Here is a 24,340-nt window from a genome sequence, read left to right as displayed (position 1 = left end):
CCAATGGTGGAACATTAACCTTTGTGTGGAATGGAAATTGTCCACATCTGTAACACATTGTGTTTTTCTTTGGAGACATCTCGTGGTGTCCCTCCCTTGTACTTTGGCTAACTTTTCATTCTCACGACTGACGCACTGGGTGCCTCTGACCTCTTTGTCCATCACTTGATGATTAGCATGCTTTTTAGTGCGAGCAGGCTTGAGGACTTGTTTGAAGCTCAGAGTTTCCTTCAGCATTCGTCATTGAAAGGAATTTGACAGACATCCATCAATTACTCTGAAGTGGGTAGCTTTCTCATCATTACAGTCATTGACTTTACAGTGCTTCACTAGAATATCCAGACTCTCAACAAACTCATCGATGGTTTCACCTCGTCTCTGGTGCTCTTGACTGAATATGTATCTTTCATAATCCACACTGGGCACTGGATTAGACTTGACGTTCAAAGCTGATTATTGATTTGGTCGTACGTCACTTCACCTTCTTGTGGTATCTTTTTCATGGCTTCTTTCACTCCTTCACCAGCCATGTTCCTCAGATACTTTATAATCTTCTTATCATCTTTTTCATCTATATAATCTTCAAAAGTCTCTATCCATGTAGTTCATCTACTGCCATAATTGTGTTTTTTGGCAGTATCAAATGCTTATTGCTGATGGTAATTTTAGGAATGGTGCAGCCGTATAGCCATTTGTGGGCAGTAGTGGTCTCTCAGGCGCTTCGTGTGGATCTCTCTAGCGCCTTGTGATGTCAGCCTTAATGACTTTTGGAGCTAGGATCTCGCAATGGCTCTCCAATGGAGCTCTCCATTTGATGGTGGTCTACAGAGTTATTCTGAGCCCCTACCCAGCAGGTTTGGTGGTGGGCCTCTTTGTTTGTTTGTGGACAACTCCGCTAGCACAACCCGACCCTCTTTCTGGGGTCACTCTGCAGCATGCTGTGTTATGACTACTTTCTTTAATTGCTTCAGTGAGTAGACAACCCTTGTACACTTCTAATCCATGACAGCAGATACCGTTATAATTTTTGGTTGTCTTTGTGCTTAAATGTTTCTTCACAAACACCTAGTTAATCTCTGCTTAATGCAAAAAGAACAGATGATGGACGGAATGCAGAATGAATCAAACATTCACCCCCTGTCACAGATCTGGGTTAAATCCATTTTTTTTGCACGCCACGCCACTCCAATGTAGACCCAGCCATATGCAAATCAGTCTTGACACTGTTCCCCAAGGGAACAGTCCTGCCTGAACTGCCAGGCCAAGCCTATCCCTTGACCAGAAACAATGATCCGGGGACTGGTTTCAGGGTAACACCCCTCATCAGCCAAGCTAGCATGAATCTGGTGGCGTAGCGAGCACTGGGCCCGTGTCTTGGTATACCCTTCCCACTTAGGGTGACAAATGCAAAAAAACAGATGATGGACGGAATGAAGAATTAATCAAACATTCACCTCCAGTCACAGATTTGGGTTAAAACCATTGTTTTTCAGCACGCCATGCCACGCCACTCCAAGGTAGACCCAGCCATATGCAAATCAGTCTTGACACTGTTCCCCATGGGAACAGTCCAGCCTGAACTGCCAGGCCAGGTATTTTTGGACCAGAAACAAGCATCCTGGAACCAGTTTCAGGGGAACACCCCCCATCAGCCAGGATAGCTTGAATTTGGTGGTGAAGCGAGCACTGGACCCACATCTGGGCATACCCTTCCCACTTAGGGTGACAAATGCAAACAGAAAAGATGATGGACCAAATGCAGAATTAATCAAACATTCACCCCCAGTCACAGATCTGGGTTAAATCCATTGTTTTCCGGTCCAGGGAAGACCTGGCTTGGCGGTTAGGGCTGGACTGTTCAGATGAGGCACAGGGTCAAGATTGATTTGCATATGGCTGGTTCTGAACTGGGGTTGCGAAGTGAGCTAAAGAACATGATGAATTCAACCCAGATCTGTGACTGGGGTTGAGTGTCTGAAAAGTTGCAGCGCTCCATCCATTATCTCCTTGTGTTTGCTATAATCTCTGCTTCATAGCACATGAATTTCAGTTTGACTTCTACTCTGGAAAAGCGCTTTTAGTGTACAGGCTTCATGACCCCTATTTCGTCGTCAGTTGTAGCATCCTGACAGCCCAGGTACTCACCAATAACCACACCACACACAGAGAGTTGGTTTTCATGTCTTTATTCTGCTGCTTGTAAGTCAGAACTTAACATTCTGAACCTGTCTTCAACTCTAATATCACAGACCTACGGTGTACAGTAGTAACCAAAAGAGTTCCAGTGTTCTATCATTTACAAGACACTGCAGATTCCGCCCTACTTCCTACTACTGCCAGGTGGTAGGCAAATTTGTTGTGCATGTGGTTACATTAAATGATTATGGAAGTACATTCTGGGGAAGCTCCTGCTCCTATATTTAAAGGAAATAGTAGACATGTAATTATAGTTACAAAGGCATCAGATTATCACACTGTTTCTTGATTTGTTACAAGTAACTGATCAAGACAAAGTAACCATTTGCAGTTTGTTTATATAGAGGGTTCACTTTCCACTCAATCTGTTTCAGGTGACTCAGGCCCGGAAGTGGAGCCCATTCTGAGCCTTCACTGCCTGGAGGATGGGCGCATGCTGCTTATTTGCGAGTCCGGCCACCAGGGTGCAATCGCCTTCCGTTGGACTCTAGATGAAAACTACCTGCAAGAGACACTTGCAACCATCACCTACAACAACAACACAATCATCTTTGAAAGAGGTGTCCATGGAAACATGATGTGCAAGGTCAGAGGTCACAGTAAGGATTTTGTCAGCTCGCCTATCAAACTGGCTTGTAAAGGTAGGTGCTACTTTACTTCAGCTTCTCTTAACCGCATGCGCGTTAGCGGTTTTCCCGCTGCGCGCTGCGTTTTTTCAAAAGCCGCATTACATGACCAGCTCAGCTCGTCATCAGCGTACGAGCGTCGTAACTCATGACGAGCTGAGCTCGTAATGAGCGCGGAAGGGGTTAAGGGAGCTGAGACAATCTGAGCTGAGTGCATGAATCAAGACCACTGATCAATGCAGGGCAGAAAGTTGATATCAATTGTCCATTGATAAAGAGAAACAGAATCATCTCACCAACAACAGCATGATCAACTGAGAAGGCAAAACAGTAAACTGAGAGTACTGGGCAACACAGATCAGCAGGCTAAGAACCCTGCTACATCCTGGACACTAGAGTAAGGCAGCAGTCAACAAAGGGCAGCACAGCCACAACACCAGTAAATACACAGGATCAGTGTTCCACCATTAGTCAAGACCAGTGTTCAGGCTGAGACAACCAGCACAGAACAGCATTTAGACTTCCACAAAAGTGGGACCAGTTACAAAACTGTAGGCATGGACTGACAAAAATGTGATGCAGTGTATCAGATTGTATCCACCAGTAAATTCACATTTTTACAATTAGTGAATATGTAGGTTTATACAAACCATAAAACACATTGGATAAAAAGATAAAATCACATAATTTTTGTAAACAGACTACATTAAAGAAAATACCATGAGTAAAATCTTGGCGACATTTCAAAAGTCATATCTTCGCTTCAACACCTTTATGGTTCTAATGAAACTTTCATTAGATCTGATATTGTTTTGACATAATGAATAATACGGCGATTCGTACTGTAGTTCCAGGTTATTTAACAGATGCTGCAACGCGACATGGTTAGGGATGAACAGCACCATGTCATCTGCGTAAAGGGGAACTGGGGTGTGTAGTTCCACTCTTGGGAGATGTACCATTCTCCTTAAGTAATACTCAATGCAGAACTGAAATAAATACATTGAGAAGGAAAGGGCCCAGATGTCTGTAGTCAAAAGGTGATACATGGTATGACTATGAACATCAGTCAGTACTCAGCAACCACCAGACTGTGGCCAATAATCAATACAGTTTCTCAGAGATAGAACATAGTCAGTGCATTACACCAGGCAGTGTTCTCACCACCCCTTCAGACAGCACACTGCCTCAAACTGAGGCAAGCAGTCAATTTAGAACATCACATTTTGAGCACCAGTGAACACACAACATCTGACTGTGCCTGTCCATCAGCAAAGCCAACTGTGATTAACACCACACTGGTTTCAATAATCAATGCACAGGCTCAGACTGTGACCCATAGTTCATTTAATTCACGATACCAGAGTGAGACCACCATTCAATAGAAGGTGTCAGGCTTTGATAACCAGTCAACACACTGAGAAAATTAAAAAAAAGTGATGGACTGAATGCTTTAATTACTATAAGCCCCATGTAATTATGTAGGCTTGCATTTCAGTAGATTGTTTCTTTTTCTCTCTATGCTACTTATTGACAGGGCCAAACTATATGCTAATCAGTGTTGGCCCCTCCCACTAGAGGTGGGCAAGCTCGATCTGCAAGGCAAAGTTTCACCTCCAAAGGAAAACAAACATAACATGGGGGCATAACATCAAGGACCGGCGATAATTATCGCTAAGCGCACGTAGCGCTAGGATGATTATCGACGGGTAACGTGGAAATTTATCGCTGAGATAGCATGCTATTAGCAACACTTATCTCAAAAGCAATACAATTCCAAGCGCTAACTGCCAGATTTGAGATTATCGCTGGAAATCCAGCGATAATCTCACAAAGTTTGGCGATAGCTTGATGATAGGGCAAGGCATAGTTAGCCATGATAATCCACCTTACATAGGATATCATGGCTAAGTCAGTCTTGAAGCAGGCGTAAGGAAAGTAGCGATAACAGAGGTTATCGCTACTTTGCTTGTCGCTCTGCAGGTTAGCGTGCCCATTGATAATTGGAGAAATGTCGCTTAGCGACATTTCTCCAGTTATATCAGGGCTGGAACGCCCACTTTGCATCTCATTAGAGATGCAAAGCTGGGCATTCAGAAAGCAGGCGCTAATGCAAGGTTTCACGTGATAGCGTAACCTTGCTGATTAGGCAATAAAATTATTATTGCTTTTTGTCCAAAAACGGATGCAAAAGCGGCGATAATTTTTTATCGCCTCTTTGATGATATGCCCCATCGTTTTTGTAGGGTTGAATTTTAAAGAGGTAGCTGACATCCAATACCATACCAATGTCAGAGAGTTTGTCAAAGATGATGGATCAAGTTAGAGAGACTCTGCTGATTCCTTCACCAAGATTAAAATCATCTGAGTGTTATCTGCATAGATGTCATAGAGCACCCCTGACTGCTGGCATAGCGGTGCCCAAGGATGCCTGTATAGACATGTAGATGTTGAACAGCAGAAGAGAGAGGATGAGGCCCTGTAGGTTGTGGGCTTTGGTCAAAGGAAAGAAGTGAAGCTGTTCGACTATGATAATAAAAGATTCTATTTAATGCAGAGCGACATCTGTAATTCCGATATATTGTTGGGTTTAATTCGAATAATGGCGTGGTCAACAGTGCTAAAAGATAAGTAAAGATCTAAGGGCCAGATGTATAAAATCACGTGTTTGCGATTACCTAATAGCAAATTTTAGCGGTTTGCTATTGGGAAATAGCAAACTGCGATGTACAACAGTGTGTTTGACACTATTAGCGATTCTCAGAGGGTCGTAAATTAACCTGCCTCATTAATATTCATGAGGCAGGTCGCAACTTGCGACCCATTGTGAATGGCCATAATCACAGGGATGGTGGCCTACTGGAGTCAGCAGAGCACCATATCTGTGATTGCTTTTTAAATAAATACATTTTTTTAGTACTGCAGCCCGTTTTCGTTAAGGAAAATGGGATGCATTTCAAAAATAAAAACAAAATGCTATCTTTTTATTTTTTACGGTCCATGTGACCAGTGCCTGCTCTAAAAAATGTTGCTGCCCACTTTCACAAAGGGGTTCCTTAGAGACCCCCTCCCATTTGTGAATGGGTTACCACCAACTTGAAGTTGGTGGTAACTGCAAATATTTTGCGACTGCATTCCCCATCGCGAAACATTCCTACATACCACTGCGACTTGCTATTAGTAAGGGATGCCCGTAACACACCCCTTCCTAATAGCAACTTGCAAACCCTATTTTGAGAGTTGGTAATAGGATACTAACTTTCAAAATAGGGATACTACATGCCAGAAAGCCTTCTACTAGTCAGGCCGTTTGGGAGGGGTAAAATGCTTCGTACATCTGGCTCCCAAAGAATCAACGCTCCAGGGGAGTACTGTCAACTAGCTCCTTGCTAACTCCTGGACAAAAATGTGTTAAAAAAAACTGGGCAACCTAATAACCCATTGGGAACTCGGGTAGTAAAGTTCATTGCAAAATAAGTGTTCCAAATGAGATCTACTGGCCGGAGCGTCTTTACAGTATCAGTAGATGGTACAGCGGAAAATGAGAATCAAAACGACGTCAGCCTCCAACAGGAGCATCCAAACGTGACAGTCGTTTGCAGCTGGATAAGCACCCATGCAACCCATTAACACACAATTGATTTTTTCCATATTGGGATTATGAAGCAAAATGCAGCCCCTTATACCAAGCCGGGAGGTTATGGGAATTTGTGATTACTTTGGCAATATCATGAATGGTGGCAACTGTTTATGTTGCCCTGATGAAGACATCGTCCAATTTTGAGGTCAAAACGTCGACCTCTACTGAACAGACTGACCATCTTTGTGGATTTAGGAACAAAAAAATATTTTGTTCACAAATATGCTTGAATGGAATTTAAGTGCTCCTAGGCACTGATGAAAGTTTATAACAGCATGGAAACTAACCTAAGTAGTTTGCTTAGATGTGATAGTCAAATAGGACAAAAGATATTCATGTGACTGTCTGCTGGAGAAGAATGCTTTCAGTTCTGATTTCACTATTGCAGAAGGAAGTACCCTGTTACTAGACAGTTGTTAAAAAATTGAACCAACTCTTGGACCAGAAAAGGGCCTTGTTATTTAATGAAGTTCGGGTGGCGTGGGTTGGGAGTAGTATGTTGCACTCGGGGTGGGTAGCACGGTAGCACAATGATATGAGACGCATGTACAGCGGTGAGTCAGGGCTGCAGAGGAGGGTGCCAGAGGAGAGCTAGGCTGAAGAAAGTGGTGAAGCTCTCAGGAAGACTTCAGACAACAATGGAAGCCCATCTGTAGTCTTTATGGTCCACCAGAAAGTTGAGCCACTGTAAAATGCCAGCAGGAATTTCAAAACTATTGGTCAAGGATGGCACCATGGTGAGCTCCACCTTGTTGTTGACATGTAAGAGGGTGGAGAAGTTACATTCTGATTGGAAGCTTGCACTCTTCACAATAGTGTTTTACAGGGGATGATTGCAACCATCTGTGACACACACTATCCGTGTTTTATGTTTCTTGAACACCACCTGGATGCCTTCCAAACAGACCAGTCAACATATATCTCAGCGCCTGAACCTTGGGTTTGGAGCTAATGAGATAAGATTATTTCCCATCCTCCGTGTAAGATGTCGTGGGGTAGTCTGTGATGTTGGTCCAGGGCGTTGCACCGTTCTCTTGGAGGTGGAGTGGGATCTTGTCTGCATGTATCCACGCATGCGTACCGTGATCGTCTACAGCCAGTGCTTTGGAGCACATTTTGAAAGGAAGGCTACCTCAAGGGTTCCCCTACGGTACTCTTTAGGTGACAATTTCTCTGGCACCAACCCTGACCTAATGCCACAAATTTCTTGGATCCAGACCACGGCTGACTCTACGATTTCCATCCCCGTTTACAACTGATGTAGCCATATGCGGATATCTACTTGTCAGGGGCGTCAGCTGGATTGATCTGCATCAGAAGTGCTGATATTTTCTTCTGATAAGTTGAGTTACTCTTTACCGGTGTTGCCCTTCATGGCCAGAATTCCTCCCTTGGGTCTGAATTGTGGCTGATGGCTTCTCACTGGTTGTGCTGTTCAACATCCTCAGGCTGTCCATGATCCTTGGCATGGCACATTTGAGAGGCGGTGGCAATCGGAAACGCCTAACATGGTTACACTGAGCAAAGTCCTCAGGACTTGGAAGGCTTGTATGCCCCATTCTTGCTCTTCAACACAACGCGCTGGAAGAGACCACCAGCATCAGCCATATCCCTAAAGACTGACATATTACAAAGTCATACATCTCAGATCTTCTTCACACAGAACCTGGCCGCCAGGAGTGTAGCTTGCTCACTAAGATTGGGGAGGTGTGAGCATCAGATTTTCCAACAATCACGCAGGCATATAATGTTAAAATACAATATTTTGTAAAGTAATCAACCTTTTTGAAGACTTTCAAAACAGAGAAGGAGAGAGAGTGTGTGCGTTAAGTTTTTTGTCTGTTTGTATGGAAACATTCCTGGTGAAATCCAATAGAAACCTCACTATACCCAAGTGAAAGCACCTGTAACCAACTATTTATCAGAAAATACATTTATTAAGGAGTGTGTAACACCCCACCCCCACCACCCCTGAAGCTACAAACCTGCCGGTCAAATCTAAGGTGATGCAGGATGGATGGGTAGGGATCCACCATCACCAAACTCCAGTTACAGTCATCAGATATTGCTGCTTTAGCAAAAGAGGGTGTGTACCAATATGTGTATGCGGACGAAAGAGCGATCTAGGAGGGGTGTCTGGTCGTAATCACTCTGTACCATTCCACGCAGAAGACACGTCAAGCTCATGGTTGTTCTACAGCATCATCTTGGCTGCAAGCGGTGGAGGTGCCTTTCTGCTGTCCATGGTGGTGTTGTCCATCACATGCTGCTGCTGCAGGAGAAGGTCGCGGCATTTCTCTCTGGACCAAGGTAAGGACCCTACTGTTTCAGCGATGAACATTCCTTCAAGTCCTCTGTCAGTAATATGTTAGAGAGAAGCAGAGAGCTTTACATAGAGATGAATTTCCTCTGGAACTGTAGATCATTCTGGCTTGCTCCTGAGGGAGAGGCGAATAAAACTGTAGTTTATTCTTTCCACCTTGGCTGTGATGCGTTCACTCAGGATAAATCCACCCCAGGTTAACCCCAATCCTGCGATCAGTTCTTGATTTGTAAAAACACAAGTGTTGGGTCTTCGTCAGGAGGTCATTGCAGCTTGGCAGCTTGTACCACCTATTGCCCCTGCCAGTGCTGCTAGTGATTATTAGCGACAATTCAGACTATTCCAGGCCCTGAAAGCTAAAGGAATGGTTAAGCCAGCAGATATCAGTCATTTTTTAAGTATATTGAATTAATAAACAGCTGATGTTTTGCTTATCTTCAAATTAGATATACAGCACAACCATGTGGCAGACTATCATGAGTGCCGGTGTTGACAAATCAAGTACCGGTGCCGAGCACCGGAAACCACCAGTTCAAATTAAGCACTGCCTGCGATTCTGATGTGACCAAGCATGTGCTCAGCTTAAGTACCCAAGATTATGTATAGCCCTCATGGGTAGGTTTTAGTTCTGAGCCAAGTCAACATTATCGGTTATCTATTAAAGTCTAAAGGCACGGACCTCACCCATTTATTGTCTGCAAACACAAAGGGATGTCTCCATACCTAAAATCACCAACTTGGACATAGCACTATTCTTACAAACTCAACACTCAGAAGGTACGTCCCCCAGGTTACGCACATCTGTCCTTTTCATTCTTCACCATGACAATGCTCACCGGCAGTGCACACACAAGGCAAAATCATTTTCATTACTTAGTTACTCAACACTAGTTCCACATTGTTTATTTGTCATAAATATTATCCACTCAAAATCAGTTCTTTTGATTGGGTGTAGATTTTCTATTATTTACTCCAGTTGGGCAATATCTTTGTAATATATATTCAGGCCTCGATGTTCTGGTACCAAAGCTCCACATTAACTTACACTGATCCGCTATGGTGATAAGGTTCATTTCACCAGTCAGTTGATAAGCGTGGTTCAAATCCACCCGAGTGACTCACCGCACTCACCTATAATTACCAAGTAATAAGTCAGCCGGACAGTGGAGAAGAATAAACAGGATATTTTATTAGGCCACAAACTCCTATATGAGAGGGCCCTGTCCGACCTCACCCCTAAGAGTGCGCCGAGAGGACTGCCTCATCTCATCACAGCAATACATTATAACAGGATACAGTAGGATAAAACACGCCCATACTGGAAAAGTACTGGATCCCTGAAAGAGCGAACAATGGCCTCACACAGGAAGTATCTGCACCTGCGATGGCAACATTGCTTATCTCGGCCCAAGGCCGCGGAGCCAGGCCTCAGCGTCTCCAGCACATGGGAACATCACAGATTAGGAATTTGCTGTAGTTTCGATCACAGTTAGCCAAGAAATGAAAACTGCTGCGTTCAGGGTTTTTCTATTCCTACGGGAGGGGTGAGCGAGTGCGACTCGCAAACGGAGAGAAGCACTCCAAAACGGTGGCACACAGGCTAAGCTAAGAAAACTGAATAATGTCACACGTATAAATGAATATTGAAATTGAGAATATAAACGTAAATGCACAAATGAATATATCATTGGTTAGACACATTATGCTAACTCATAAACGTAAGTGTAAGTGGGCGGGGCATCGGAAAATTAAACCTATCACAGTCTTGATTGGGAGCTGGGACATGGGCTACAAAAACACATGGACTGTCGTCATTGCCTTTAGGGCTGGCTTTAGCACTAGTGGTGCCCGGTGTGACAATATTTTTTGGTGCCCCCGCCCATGACCTCCTCCTTGGATTCCCTCAATACCACCCGGCAAAATTGCCCCTTATTTCTCCACAGTTCCTCTCTCATATGTTTTAAAGTGCTGGTAAAGGCTGGTTTTATTAATCCACTCAGCTATCCACATAAAATAAAGATCTTTTCTTTGCAGCAGGCATATTAACCCTCTGTGATACTTTATGGCTAGTCAATACTGCCACTAGACAAAACTCTGATCTCTCTCTCTAGTAGGAAGTACAAGTGTTATCTTGATATTATTATTGCTGCCTGAAAGCTGGATGCACAAGGAACTCTGCAGCAGGTGCTTTTAAATCTTGCGCTATTGATAAACCCAGTGCCCCCCTTCCAGGTCAGCACCCAGTGCAGCTGCACCGGTCGCACTGCCTAAAGCCGGCCCTGTCTCTCTAAATGTGGCGGGTCAGTGATAGCCTGCTCTCCCTCAGAGAGTTTCCAATGTGTTTGCCTGTCCTACGGTCTGACACTGTGGCACCCAGGGGCCGCCTGCTTGTTCTAAGCAGACCTCAACTCTCACGCAAACTGGTTTTGTTACAGGTCTGCAAGGGTCCCTTTAGAAGGGTCCCTCTTTCTTCCACCTAACAAGAACCTGTTTTCATACCCCCTCACTAGGTCCCTAGCCCAACACCATGAAAATGCGAAACTTTTATAAACAAAACCAGGAGAGGATGTGGCGCTCTCTGTTTCCAGGGAGTAACTCTACTGGAGTCCATTTTATTTAAAGCCATGAGAAGGCCTATCTGTGCACATGAACAGCAGGAGAACGAACATATTATTATTCATGGAACAACCCTATGAAGTTCTTTTCGCAGCACACTGCAGTTACACAGAGCAGGCACCAGAGGGAAGAGTGAGCACACAATCTGCAACTGTACACCAATAGTGGGTTTTGAGAACCGCTGGCCACACCTTTAACATTGGTTATAAAGCAGTATATTTATTTTCCACTCAACTATGTACAACGAGTGTATTACCGTCGGGGAGCAAGTAGTTCTTTTTGTCAGTGTGTGTGTGAAGAACACTGCTGGGATTTCCCATTCAACTCTGGAAATCACTAATTACGTGGAGATGGAAACCTCCAGATAGGGACAGGAACACTAATATTTGTCTTTTTGTAGATTACAATAACCATTAAAAGTCTTCTACGCAGAGGCTCCACTCAGGGCTTTAAGTGGGAAAAAAACTGGGGGTGCTCTAAAAGGGAAAAGGGGCGGGCAAACCTCGAAGGGGCGTGGCCTATCTAAGTAGGGGCGTGGTCTAAATAAAGATAACTAGTGTAGCAGTACCCCCTGCTCTGACAAGCAGTCAGCTCTAGGACTCCTCAGAGCCCCGCCCCCTCTGTGTGGCAGCCCAGGCTGAGACAGCTTCCCAGGCACACACACAGCCGCACCCGAGTACTTCACAGGTCTTTAAAAGACCATTTGCATGTTAATGATTCTTTGTCATTTTTTCACCCCTTCTTAGAGCCCCTGCATCTCCACACTTCCTACTACTGTGCCCACGGGCGTTTTGTCCAACTGTGCAAATGCTCCCTCCTCCCCTTCGTCGCCCCGTGGGTCTGCCAGTGGGTGCTTGTTGCCAGGACACTAAATAGACCCCTCTGTGGTTTTAGCCCTGGCAGTAAACACGCCGAGAGGCTTGTGGTGTTCCAAACAACTGGGCGATGCTGCAGGCCAGCGTCGCGGTGCATGAAATCAGCCGCTGTTCTCACACTTGCAAAATAGGGCTGTCACATCCTCGCTATGATGCGGTCACATGATATTTCCTTCTGTGCAAACACGTTTGTATTATTTCACGTCTAACTTTTGTTTGACTGGACTTTTACAGGCAAGTTTCCCATGATCAGAAGCAAAGAAGAGAGATACAAATGTAGGCAGTTTCTCACACCAAGTGGTTTAAGATGATAAATGATCCCACTTGAGTCACCATTGATCGACACAATGGTGCGATGAAAGCACACTACCATGGAGTTGTGGGCACTCTAGTTGCGCCTCTGATCGCGCTGGTGTGGGGATGCCAGGGGCACTGGGAGCGCATTAGCTTGATTTGCTTAAGCAGTGCGCGTGCATGATCACCCGAAACACCAACAAAAACCGAGACGTCTGGTCACCCTACCTTTGACCTTTGAGGCCCGAAAATAGAGTCCCCTAGAGACCCCTCAAAAAAACTGGGGGTGCTCAGACCCCCACAGACCCGCCCACTTAAAGCCCTGGCTCCACTTGATTACTACGTCATCAGACATAAAAGCCAAGAGTCCCTGTAATTAACTTTCTAAGGTGGTTATAGTAGCTTTAGTGCAACTACTTTACGCATCACAAAACATAGGATGTATGACGTTACAACGCATACTTTTACAACGCCTACCTTTACATCGCAAGTTTTACAACGCATACCATTACAACGCATAATGCTTTTGGGCGCTGGATAGTGAATAGTTTAATTTACTATTCCAACTCCAGTCCCCGTGGATAGTAGGGAAGGTGTTGGATAGTACATTAAACCTATTCCCTATCCTAGAGCGCCCCCAGCGCTACGCTATGCGTTGTAATGGTTTGCGTTGTAAAAGTTGCGTTGTAATGGTAGTTCGTTGTAAAAGTTTCGTTGTAAAGGTTGTATACCCAAAACATAACACCAAGTTGTCATGACTCTTTGTTAGACAACACTGCATACATATTCAGTAGCACGTACCAATGCTCCTTGATTGTCATCTAATGCCGCGCCATGGTTAGCTTATTTAGGAAAAAAAGAGAAGATAACAATACCCTCGGGTCATTACCCCTCCCTGGACATATCCACCAAACAACTCAATGGGACCTTGAAACCCTTTCCTTTCAGTCCCACTACCTGAGGGTTTACTCTCCGCTGCTAACACCTCTAAGGACACAGAAGAACTCTCCTTCGGACGTAAACATTCTGTGGAACTTCTCCAACTTTTTCCTCAGTTTTACATTTAGGGGCACCTTTATGAAAACTGTGGCACAGGGCAGTGCAGCAAGTCACCAGTGAAAGGGCGGGAATGCACTGTATTTATCAAATACGGTACATTCCTGTCCTCCGTGGCGCTGGTGTCATAGTGCAAGGGTGCCTGTGTTGTAGGCAGGATTTTTTTTTATCAAGCGGGACAGCTGCCTGCACAAAAGCAATCCTCTGAGGCTGCAGCACACTTAGAAAGAGGAAAAAAGAAGGAGAAGATAAATAAAGATATTTCTCCTCGGTACGCCTCACCTGGGGAGGAGTAACACTTTTTTGACACATTGGCAGGTTTACCAGATTTGGCAAATCTGGAAATGCGTCAAAATCCATTGGTGTTACATGGGAACACCCACGCAATGCCTACGGAGCGCCTCCCTTGCACAGAGTAATGCAACACAGCGATTTGCGCTGCGTTTCATTGCTCCCTATTTGTGAAGCCATGCAAAGCCATTCAAAGCCACGCAATGCGGCTCTGCGTGGCTTCATAAATATGACTGATAGGTGTGCGTTGTGCGTGTTCCAAATTGTGTGTTGCAAGCCTGACGCAAGGTCCTCTTAAATATGCCCCTAAATGTCTCACTCAGCCTGAGGTAAACAGCATTTACAACGCAACTTTTACAACGCAGTACCTTTACCACGCAACTTTTACAACAAAAGCCGTTACAACGACTTGCGCTGGGGGGCGCTCTAGGATAGGGAATAGTTAATTTACTATCCAAAACCTTCCCTACTATCCACGGGGACTGGAGTTGGAATAGTAAATTAAACTATTCACTAATCAGCACCCCCCAACGCAAGTCGTTGTAACGACTTGCGTTGTAAAAGTTGCGTGGTAAAGGCATGCGTTGTAAAAGCATGCGTGGTAATGACATACATCCCAGCCTGAGAACACAGAGGCCCCACTGACCATTCTCTTATACACTCTGCGGTCACAGGGTCCACCTCTCATCTTGCAGCATCATTTTAATATTATTCCTACCAAATTTCAGAAAAAAACTCCAGGCACCGAGGACGTCTCTCATGTACCAACGTGAGAGGCATTGTGGGTGAATTTCTAAATCAAAAGCTGTCACTTGGGACCACTTCTAATGAGAATACTAGGGGCCTGATGAATTAATATTCCAAACAAGAAATCATTGACTGCGAATAGCAACAATTCGTCATTTGCGATTTCTTATTTGAATGTACTAAAAAGTATTCAGTAGATGTGGTCGCAAATTGTGCCCTGACGTCTACCAAATGCATTGGTGTTTTGGGAAATAATCTATGTACTAATCGTTTTTTTTCACAAAATACAGAATCGTAGTACGTCACAATTCGACCTCCTCATTAATATGCATGAGGTATGTCGCAGATTGCCACCCCCTACAATTGGTTAGAGTCACAAGCACGGTATCCTGCTTGGGTCAGCAGACCATCATGTTAATGATTGCTTTTAAATAAAGCTATCTTTTGTTTTTCAAATGCAACCATTTTACCTAAGGGGAAAACAGGATGTGTTTAAAAAACAATAATGCTACATTTTACAACCAAGTTTTAAGAGCAGCCAGTGGTCACAGTGACCGCTGCCTGCTTCAAAAATGTTTTGCCCATATTCACAAAGGGGAAAGGATTGCAAAATGTTAATGCATAATTTAAGGAATCAGTATTTGGGTGGGACATCTATTACACACCTCTTCCAAATACCAATTTGGTATTTACTCTCAAACCCAAACTTTGATTCAGTAGTGTCACCGGAACACCATTTTGGGTTTTGTACATTTAAAAATGCCAGTTTACGGTCGCAAAAGCTCTGATTTGATCTTTGCGACTGTAAAATTGCTTTGTAGGTGTGTGTTATGTCCTGGGCCCTAGGCCCACATAATGAATGAATGACCACGCGGACACTGGATTGGGGTACTGTTAACTGGCCACGAGCATGTGCACTCGGGCCCTTTTATTAGCAGGCTAACGTCACTTGTGACGCCTGTGAGGGATGAGTGTGGGGGTGCAAGGGTGCCCACTCCCATAGGGGAGTGGCTCTAAACTCTATGCCTGTCGAAACACTAGAACGTGTCTCACAGGACATAATAGATGAGGACTGCTAAGAGATCTGGCACCGCTGCAGACTAATTCGACTTCTTCCGAAGAGCTCCCATGCACTGAAATCTTAAATGTACATTTTACAGGTGTTATATCTGCCTGGCCTGCCACCTGAGACTCCTGTGCCATCCAGGTCACCTGTCTTTATGGTGCTTCACTGACCCCCATAGAGCCCTCCATCACATCAGCCGCTGCAGGGGACCGGGCACTTTACAACCTACCTCAGATCCACGGCTTTGCGAGGGTCTCAACATAGGAGAATGCAATCTTTGGGAGGTTCCAAGTACTTGTGGTCAAGCAAGGTTTTTTCTAAATATTGCTGCACTTTTGCACCAGCCTTTGCCGGTGTAAGCAATACATACTCGTTACTCCAAGTGTATGCGTAGCGCCGGGACACCTCCTTCGGGAGGTAGCTGTTCGCGCTTTACAAATGACTGTATTATTATTATTATTATTATTATTATTATTATTATTATTATTATGTATGCCATTTGGTTTGTCCATTTTGGCATCCACCATTGTCTTGGGAATGAATCTACTAGGACAATAATAAACTACAATTCACAACAGCCTCCGTTAGACAAAGGGCGTATGGAATAATTGATTTGTATGAGGGTTTTATATTTTTGGGATTTGAAATCTGTATTTGTGATTTATTATTTCCTGATGCCATTTTGTGAAAATCTGTATTTGCAAGCGATATCTGCAGTTAGATACATTGACAAAAGGGAGTCCAATGTGTGCCCAGGATGGCTTTATCCATACTAGGGGACATATTTATCAAACTTTCATACAGCGCAACACAGCAAGCCCCTTTGCTGTGCTGCGTGAAAGGGAAATGTGCTGTATTTGACATCATATGGTGCATTCCTGTCCTTTCCTTGCGTTGAAGCACGTGTGGCTGCCGGATGTATAACGTTACAACGCATACTTTTACAACGCCTACCAAGTCAAGTCAAGTCAAAAGAAGTCTTTATTCGATTATTCATCTTAAAAGACATGCTACACATCCAACATTATATCTTCATTTCTAAAGTGCACGGCAATTTGTTTAAAAAAATAACTTAATGTGAAGTTAAAAACATGAACTAAGACAGAATTAAATCATTTATACACGACTTCTTTTGCAGAATTAAAAATTAAACATGATAGAAAAAAGACAGTTAATACAAAATGACGCAGTCTAGTTGGGACCTTATTGCTTAATTAACTGGGAACTTAATGCGAGTTAATCAACCTCAAGCGTAGAGTCCAAGCCCAACCTAGGTATTTTGCAACCCCTATTACTATCAAGGGCGATAGATCAGATTTTAGGATTCTACAGGCTATGGATGCTGAACGAGTGCCCAGGCTTCTACATAGTGGACGAAGCCACTTCTTCCTAGGGGCAGCATACAGGGGGCAAACAAAAAGAAAATGACACACACTTTCGCCCTGCCTTATACACAGTGGACAGTGCTCTGGCCCTCCCTTACCCCATGATGTAGTTAGGCACCTCAGTGGTAACGAGCCAACTCTCAGTTGATGGAAAAGTTTGCGATCCTGGGGCTTGGTGATGACATCCCAGTACTTTTCAAAGGAAGAGACATCCTTCAAAAGAACAAATGTCGTTGTTAAAGAACTTCCTGTCATTTCCGAGTGTCTTTTGCCCACAACCCATTCCCAGTATAAATTTCTCAGCTCCTTTTTGTGTGGAAAGGTGGCCGAGTCAGGGTTGTGCCATAATTCACCAAGTCCCATGGCGCACAGAGTGGATCTTACCCCTTTGAACCATCCTAATTTATCAGAGCCCAGAAAATTCCTTACCTCTAGGCATGCTTTGGCGTAGAGCAGCAGCTCAGGTGTAGTCACAAGCGCCGCCAAAATGCTAGAGGTCTGAATCTCGCTAGGTCTTCCACTGGTTGGCACCCTAGGTCATACAAAAGCGGGATGCGCGGAGATGATTTCGGTAGTCCAATCGCCGCCCTAAGAAATTTATTTTGAGCCACCTTTAGGGGATCCAGGTTACAGAACAGAGGGCAAAATTTTTGTGACGTAAATTTTCATGAGCGGGGAAATTGGCCGAATATAGGAGCTTTTATGTTCTTTGAGTAGAGCTCCTCCAATTTGCGCATGTTTGAGTGCCAAGAGCTCGACTTGCGGTTTCCAACTAAGGTTTTCACTAAAAGTGACACCTAAGTATGTGAATAGCGTAGTCTGCTCAAGGGTGGTGCCACCCATTGAAACCCTGGCAGCAGTTGGAGATGTCCCTCTCAGCACCATAAACTTTGTTTTGGAAATGTTAACCTCCAGCTCATGCTCGCGGCAAAACAACTCAAATCTTGACAGGGCCTGCTGGAGACCCTGCCTCGTCTTAGATATTAACAGGGTGTCGTCCGCGAACATGAGCAGAGGTACTTTCATCCCCGCCAGTGTGGGAGCATCCGTGGGGTGGTTCACAAAATAATTGGTGACCCCATTAATAAATAGGGAAAACAAAGTAGGGGCCAAAACACACCCTCGTCTAACACCTTTAGAAAATGGGAATCTATCCGTAACCTCCCCAGGCTTACCCCAACGTACTTGTGCAAAAGTGTGGGCATGTAAATTCACTAAAAGTCGCACCAGAACAGCGGGCATACTCAGCTTCAATAGGCATTCCCACAGCTTGGACCTAGGAACGAGGTCGAATGCGGACCTTAGGTCCACAAAGGCTGCGTACAGCTTGCCCTTCCCAAAAACAACTGTCTTCCAATATAGGAGCACAAAGCGGAATGCTTGGTCGAGAGTGCTCACATGGGACCGGAAGCCTGCCTGCAGAGGTGTGAGAATATCAAAATCCTGAATCCATTCCTGAATCCTACCTAATACGAGGCGGGCTATTATTTTTTGCACCGCATGATCGGTCGGTAGTTTGAGGGAGCCTACCTTTACATCGCAAGTTTTACAACGCATACCATTACAACGCATAATGCTTTTGGGCGCTGGATAGTGAATAGTTTAATTTACTTTTCCAACTCCAGTCCCCGTGGATAGTAGGGAAGGTGTTGGATAGTACATTAAACCTATTCCCTATCCTAGAGCGCCCCCCAGCGCTATGCGTTGTAATGGTTTGCGTTGTAAAAGTTGCATTGTAATGGTAGTTCGTTGTAAAAGTTTCGTTGTAAAGGCTGTATACCGTGGCTGCCTAGCGCCAGTGCCGGCACCCTTGCACTCTGGTGCAAAGGTGCCTGCATTGTAGCACAAAAACAATCAAGAGAGGCTGCACCACACATAGAAAGAGGAAAAAACAGGGAGAAATAAAGATATTTCTCTTCGTTACGGCTCCCCTGGAAAGGTGTAGCTTTTTGACGCACTCCCAGGTCAACCGCTCATGATAAATCTGAGAATATGCCAAAATCCATGGGTGGGTGCATGGAACACCCACGCTCCGCCCACGGAAATATGAGCCTATATGTTCAGAATAAGAACTGACTATGGAGCTCCATTTAGAATAGTTGTTTATATTTATCTTATTTGGATATCCTGAACATCTGGAATGGATCAAACGTTCCCTTACTTGTGTTGTATCCAGATTAGAATATAATATTTATTCACCACTGCCAAATACATGAACAAGACTGGGTCAAAATTATGAGAAAATCCCTCACTTCACTATGGGGATACTTAGGACTCAGACATGAAAAATAGGACTTTTCAGATAAGAACTTTGTAGATCATAAATGAGGCTTTGACCTAACAGTGTTGAAATGAATAGATGGTGCACGAGAATGACCCCGAGGAGATTCCTTTTTGTCCAGAAGGTCGACTCCAATTTCGGAAAGCCAATGTATTCTTTTGCAGTCATGGGAGTGCCGCCATTGACACTCTAACCTCAGAAAATCCTTCTTCTTGCTTTTTAGTGCCCACTTTTTACTTTGTTTTCCTATTCTGCTACCTGATGTCTCATCTCTTGACTTTTTAGCTCTTGATGCAGAGGATATTGAAATGGGGTCTGTTTTTGTGGACCTAGAAAAGAAGCTCAATGCCGAAGAAGTCAACGCAGTGGAGGAGACCACTTCAGTCACCAACAAGGCGTCTCCCAAACCGGCCCCCGGTAAGACAGGGTCTCCTTTAAAGTAGTTGCATAGTATAGGATACAGTTATGTTGGCTTGATGTGCCTCCTATCTTTCTTTCTAAATTCCACACACTAGGCAGTGATGCAAGACATTAGGCCACTGGATCAACCTCTCCACAGTGAAATGATGCCAAAGGGGACCTGCCACCAGGGAGATATGTAGAACATTTTAATTTCTGATATCTGGTAGATCAGAGTAAGGAAATATTTTAGTTTTACATACTTTTTCTATTCATTTTACATACAGATCCTTCCAACATAGATTATAATACTCTAGAAAATGTCAGTTTCATGAAGCTGCCAAAATAAAGCCAGTGTTTGCCAATGACCAACAATATTAGGATAATATTATTAGAAATTCACTATAAACATTGTAGATATTCCGTATTCAGTGGGTTCACTCTCCCATCTATAGTTAGAGAATTGATGTGATAAACTTCTTTCTGGATAACTTAGGGCCTGATTATGAGAACGGTGGTCCCAAGTCCGCCATACCCGCAGTGGCGGTCCAACCGCTGCCTCCTGGTGGGTCTGACCACCCGATTACATCGTTCGCAGTCGAACCTCCCCAAGCCCGACACAAGACTGCCATCTCTGCCAGGATCCTGGATCCCGCCATCACTGTTCCTTTACCGACCTGCCTTTCCACCGACCTTTTCATGGTAGAATAATGCCATAAAAAGGGTGGCGAAAAGGCAAGTTTTGTGGGGGGAAAACATGTCCAGGGCATGTGTGCCCTGGAGGCATGTTCATGGTGACACCTATATGACACTGAGCTAACTGACCTCTGAGTGTGATCACACTACATAATCACATGCGCAACAGTCCTGCCCTCTCCACATCAGAGTTCAAGAGTAAAGACAGCCATCTTGTTCCAGGAGGACATATAAGAGCCAGATGTAGGAAGGCTATTACTGGTCGGTATCGGCCGAAATCGGCCGTTACCGACTGGTAGTAGGCTTTTCTGATGTAGGTGGCAAATTTACTGATTCGGTAAATACCAAATCGGTATTTACCAATTAGGTATTTACCGAATCGGTAAATGACATGTAGGAAGCACTTTGAAGAGTGCTTCTGTGCCTTAAGGATTCGTTATTTACCACCAACTATTAGTTGGTGGTAAATAAGGAATACCTCTGTAAATGCAAATGTGTGCATTTACACCGGTGCCATGTGGCAGACACACATGCCCTTAGGGCATGTATGTATGCCACATGTGCACACCAGCACTATTCAGGGGTGCAACAGGGTGTCAACATGACACCCTACCAGCCTTGACTCTTTCCCTATTTTACCGAATCGGTATTCACCCATTCGATAATTGACATTCATTCCTATGGGCCTCCAGGCCCATAGGAATGAATGGCAATTACCGAATCGGTAAATACAGATTCGGTAAATACCGAATCTTAACGATTCGGTATTTTTTACCGATTTTTTACCCACATAGTATTTACCGATTCAAAAATACCGAATCGGTAAAACTCGGTATTTTCGAATCTGTAAATTTCAATTACCTACATCTAGCCCTAACTCTTTTGAGGACACAGAACATGCTCTGTAGCAGAGTGACTTCCTGGAGTCTATTTTTAAATAGCCATGCCCCAGATCAATGAACATCTGTGAAGAGCAACAATAAAGGTCACATTTTCCATGTATATTTCATCTCTGTGACTTTTTGTCTCTCCTTAGAGGAAGATGGCTTTAAGTTCCCGAATCCTCCAGGTCAGAACCACCTGCTGTCCGAAGGTGATGGAAACGATGCAACCGAGAAAAGACCGGGCAGCTGTGCGGCAGGTAAAAAACTCAAAATCCACAGCCTGTAAATGAAGATGTCCACCGAACAGCAAGCAGATTCCCTCATGAGACAGTTGCAGGATATTTGTTTATTTATGTTACACTCAAAATTTCTCTATCAAATATGAAAGAATACACATATCTGCCTTGATGGTGAAGGTCTTGGAGTGGTTAGAAAGGGCAACTCCTACTGCACCATCTCTATCCTCAGTGCTTTATCACTCATTGGTAGGATTTGGGGGCTAATTTATAATTTGGGAGATGCATTGTACTCCATAAGGGTGGTTGAGTAAACTACTTCATCGCCCTGATGGAATAACTGCCTGCCAAATTTGGAAATGTCCAGGGCACAAGTCCTATAAAAATAAGAGGGGGGACTGACAATATGCTAATGACCTCGTGACGTCACTTGCGGAACATGTCCCAGTGTCTGAAAATTACACCGGGAGACCTTCACCTTATTTCTGTGGGGCCAAGCTTCTTGGCAGGGGGGACGGCGTCCACCCTGTGAAAAGAGTTGGGAGACGCCGTCCACCCGCGTGTACCCCCGACTCGAGCCCTGGAAATGTTGGTCAGCCTGAAACATTTCTACCACGGGAACTTCTATCAAGCGACTCCTCGTGAATGTATTGGAATTTTGCCATACAACTCCATTAAACATGACGGAGCTGTACAGTATAATTTCAAAAACTTTTTTAATGTTCTAAAACAAAACCCAAAAGTGGGTTTTTGTTTTAAAAACCAAAAAATGTAGTTCCATTTTTATTTTAAATTCTTTACTGCCGCTTACCGCTAGGGTTTGCCTGGAGGTGATGCGCGGTTAACAAACGGCTGTATGCGCCTCCATCTAAATTGGGCGAGTGGACATATAGATACTGCTCTGATGGCCCTTACTCTGCGGGAGACGTTTGGCTACTGTAGAGGTGGAGTAGTTTCCGCTGTGGCCAAACTATGGTCCGCCCACTTCTAAATTTGGTGGGTGGGGCATTATATTGGCGGTAAGAATACTCCATTGCCTTAGTGATGGAGTATGCCTAATGCCAATATATAAATCAGGCTCTTAGATAGGAAAACCTATGTTTACACAAGTTTATATAACTATTACTTTTAATGTGTTATGATGTTGTAAAAACCCTAAAAGTCAGAGCTCAATGCAATTTGTAGGTGAAACCCTATGATGCAATATTTTTTTTAGGCAAATGCACTTTGCTTGCTGGGTCTTCTAGTTTCACAGCATTTGCATTGTCAGTAGGATCAGTAGCGGTCACTCCTCCGCTACAGCGGACGATCGTGCCCCCTCCCCCCGCCCACTGACAGCAGCTTCAAACACACAAAAAATAAAATGGCTTTAAAACTCATTTTATTATAGTTTTATTTTTCTTCTGTGTGCTGAGTCTTGTGGGCAGGGCCAGCAGGGTCACAGTAGTGGAGGGGGAGTGGTGGAAATGGAGGTTTGGCTACCCATCTAAGGCAACCAAACTGTCATGCGCACAGAAGCTCTCTCCAACCCGAACTGTCTGGGAGCGCAAATTCACAGCACTCAAGCCAATCCTGAAGCTGCTCTCATGCATGAGAGCAGCTTCAGGATTGGCCGCAGGGCAGCCTGGGGGCCTGCGCCGGCCTTCAATGGGCCCAGAAGACACGACAATGGAGGGCGGCAGGTAAGTTCTTGTTTCTTTTTCCTTTTTTTAAATCTTCTCCGTTGCCCACATCTACCCCCCTGAGCATCTGCCCACCCACTTCGTTTCCCGGACACAAGTCGCTCATGAGGATCATATGCCTCCCAGCATGCAAAGGGCTGGACAGGAAGAAGTATCCTAATAACACCAGGATGGTTGATGATCCTCTATTCTACACTGACTCTGTACAGCATTTAAGAACACTGTCCCTAACTAAAACTTGGAAGAAACTATTGCACCACGGCAGAAGGGGTGTGACCGTGAAAGAGTCCAAACAAGGTCAGAAGAGGACTAGAACCGACTGTGCTAATTGTTCCTCCTTATGTTTCTCTCCCCAGGTTCTGGTTCAGATGGTAGCAAAGATGAAGACCCAGTTGAGAAGATGACAGAGGAGGAGAGCACTGGTTGTCTGGAGAACTGAAACCTCCCTCCCTCACTTGTCAGTGTGACAAGCTGGTTCAGGGCACGCGTACCCTCCCCCCATGCACCTGGATGGTGCAGGATACCCCCTCATTGGTTGCCTCTCTCCTTATTTTCTGAAGTCTCTTTCTCTGCCTTGTTTCTTTCCTCCCTCTTGAGATCTTCACCTGCAAAAGGTCTCTTTTTTAACACCCGCTAAAAATGATCTGATAGAGTTCATATTAGGAGCAATAATGAATCCCCAAGTAGACAATAATTAATTTTAATAGCTTTAATAAGGGAAAATAGAAAGGAGATGCATGCAAAGTGAATGAAAATAAAAAGGAAATAAATGAATATTTTTTATTTTTTTAAGAATCATGATGTTGCATTAATGTCATGATACTAATAGTGAGAAACCCACATAATCCTGAAATGGATAACCTCTTAAGGGGACAAATGACCACCATAGCATCCAAAGAGTGTGGCGATGAAGTACTGTGGACAAAGGTGCCCAATAGCAGCAACAAAACTCCCCTTATGGATTTCAACTAACAATACACCCCCCCCCCCATGAAAATCTCAGATAGACATCAAACACTCACCCTGATCTGACTTCCAATAACAGCC

General features: G+C 44.3%; 1 protein-coding gene across 1 annotated transcript in view; it reads left to right on the top strand.

The window, feature by feature from the left end:
* LOC144771457 (uncharacterized) overlaps positions 1-24,054 on the top strand; it is a 75,784-nt gene extending 51,730 nt beyond the window's left edge. The window contains exons 3-7 of the mRNA XM_078655889.1: positions 2,571-2,837; positions 8,632-8,772; positions 19,694-19,813; positions 21,528-21,632; positions 23,650-24,054. Coding sequence (XP_078512015.1) covers positions 2,571-2,837; positions 8,632-8,772; positions 19,694-19,813; positions 21,528-21,632; positions 23,650-23,732 — 716 coding nt within the window. The 3' untranslated portion in view covers positions 23,733-24,054. The remainder of the gene's footprint in view (positions 1-2,570; positions 2,838-8,631; positions 8,773-19,693; positions 19,814-21,527; positions 21,633-23,649) is intronic.
* The last annotated feature ends 286 nt before the right edge of the window (positions 24,055-24,340 follow it).

The sequence above is a fragment of the Lissotriton helveticus genome, chromosome 8 (genome assembly GCF_964261635.1).
Source record: "Lissotriton helveticus chromosome 8, aLisHel1.1, whole genome shotgun sequence".
In the NCBI taxonomy this organism is placed as follows: domain Eukaryota; kingdom Metazoa; phylum Chordata; class Amphibia; order Caudata; family Salamandridae; genus Lissotriton; species Lissotriton helveticus.
Note: the sequence above shows the minus strand (reverse complement) of the source record. Positions and strands in the feature narration are given on the sequence as shown.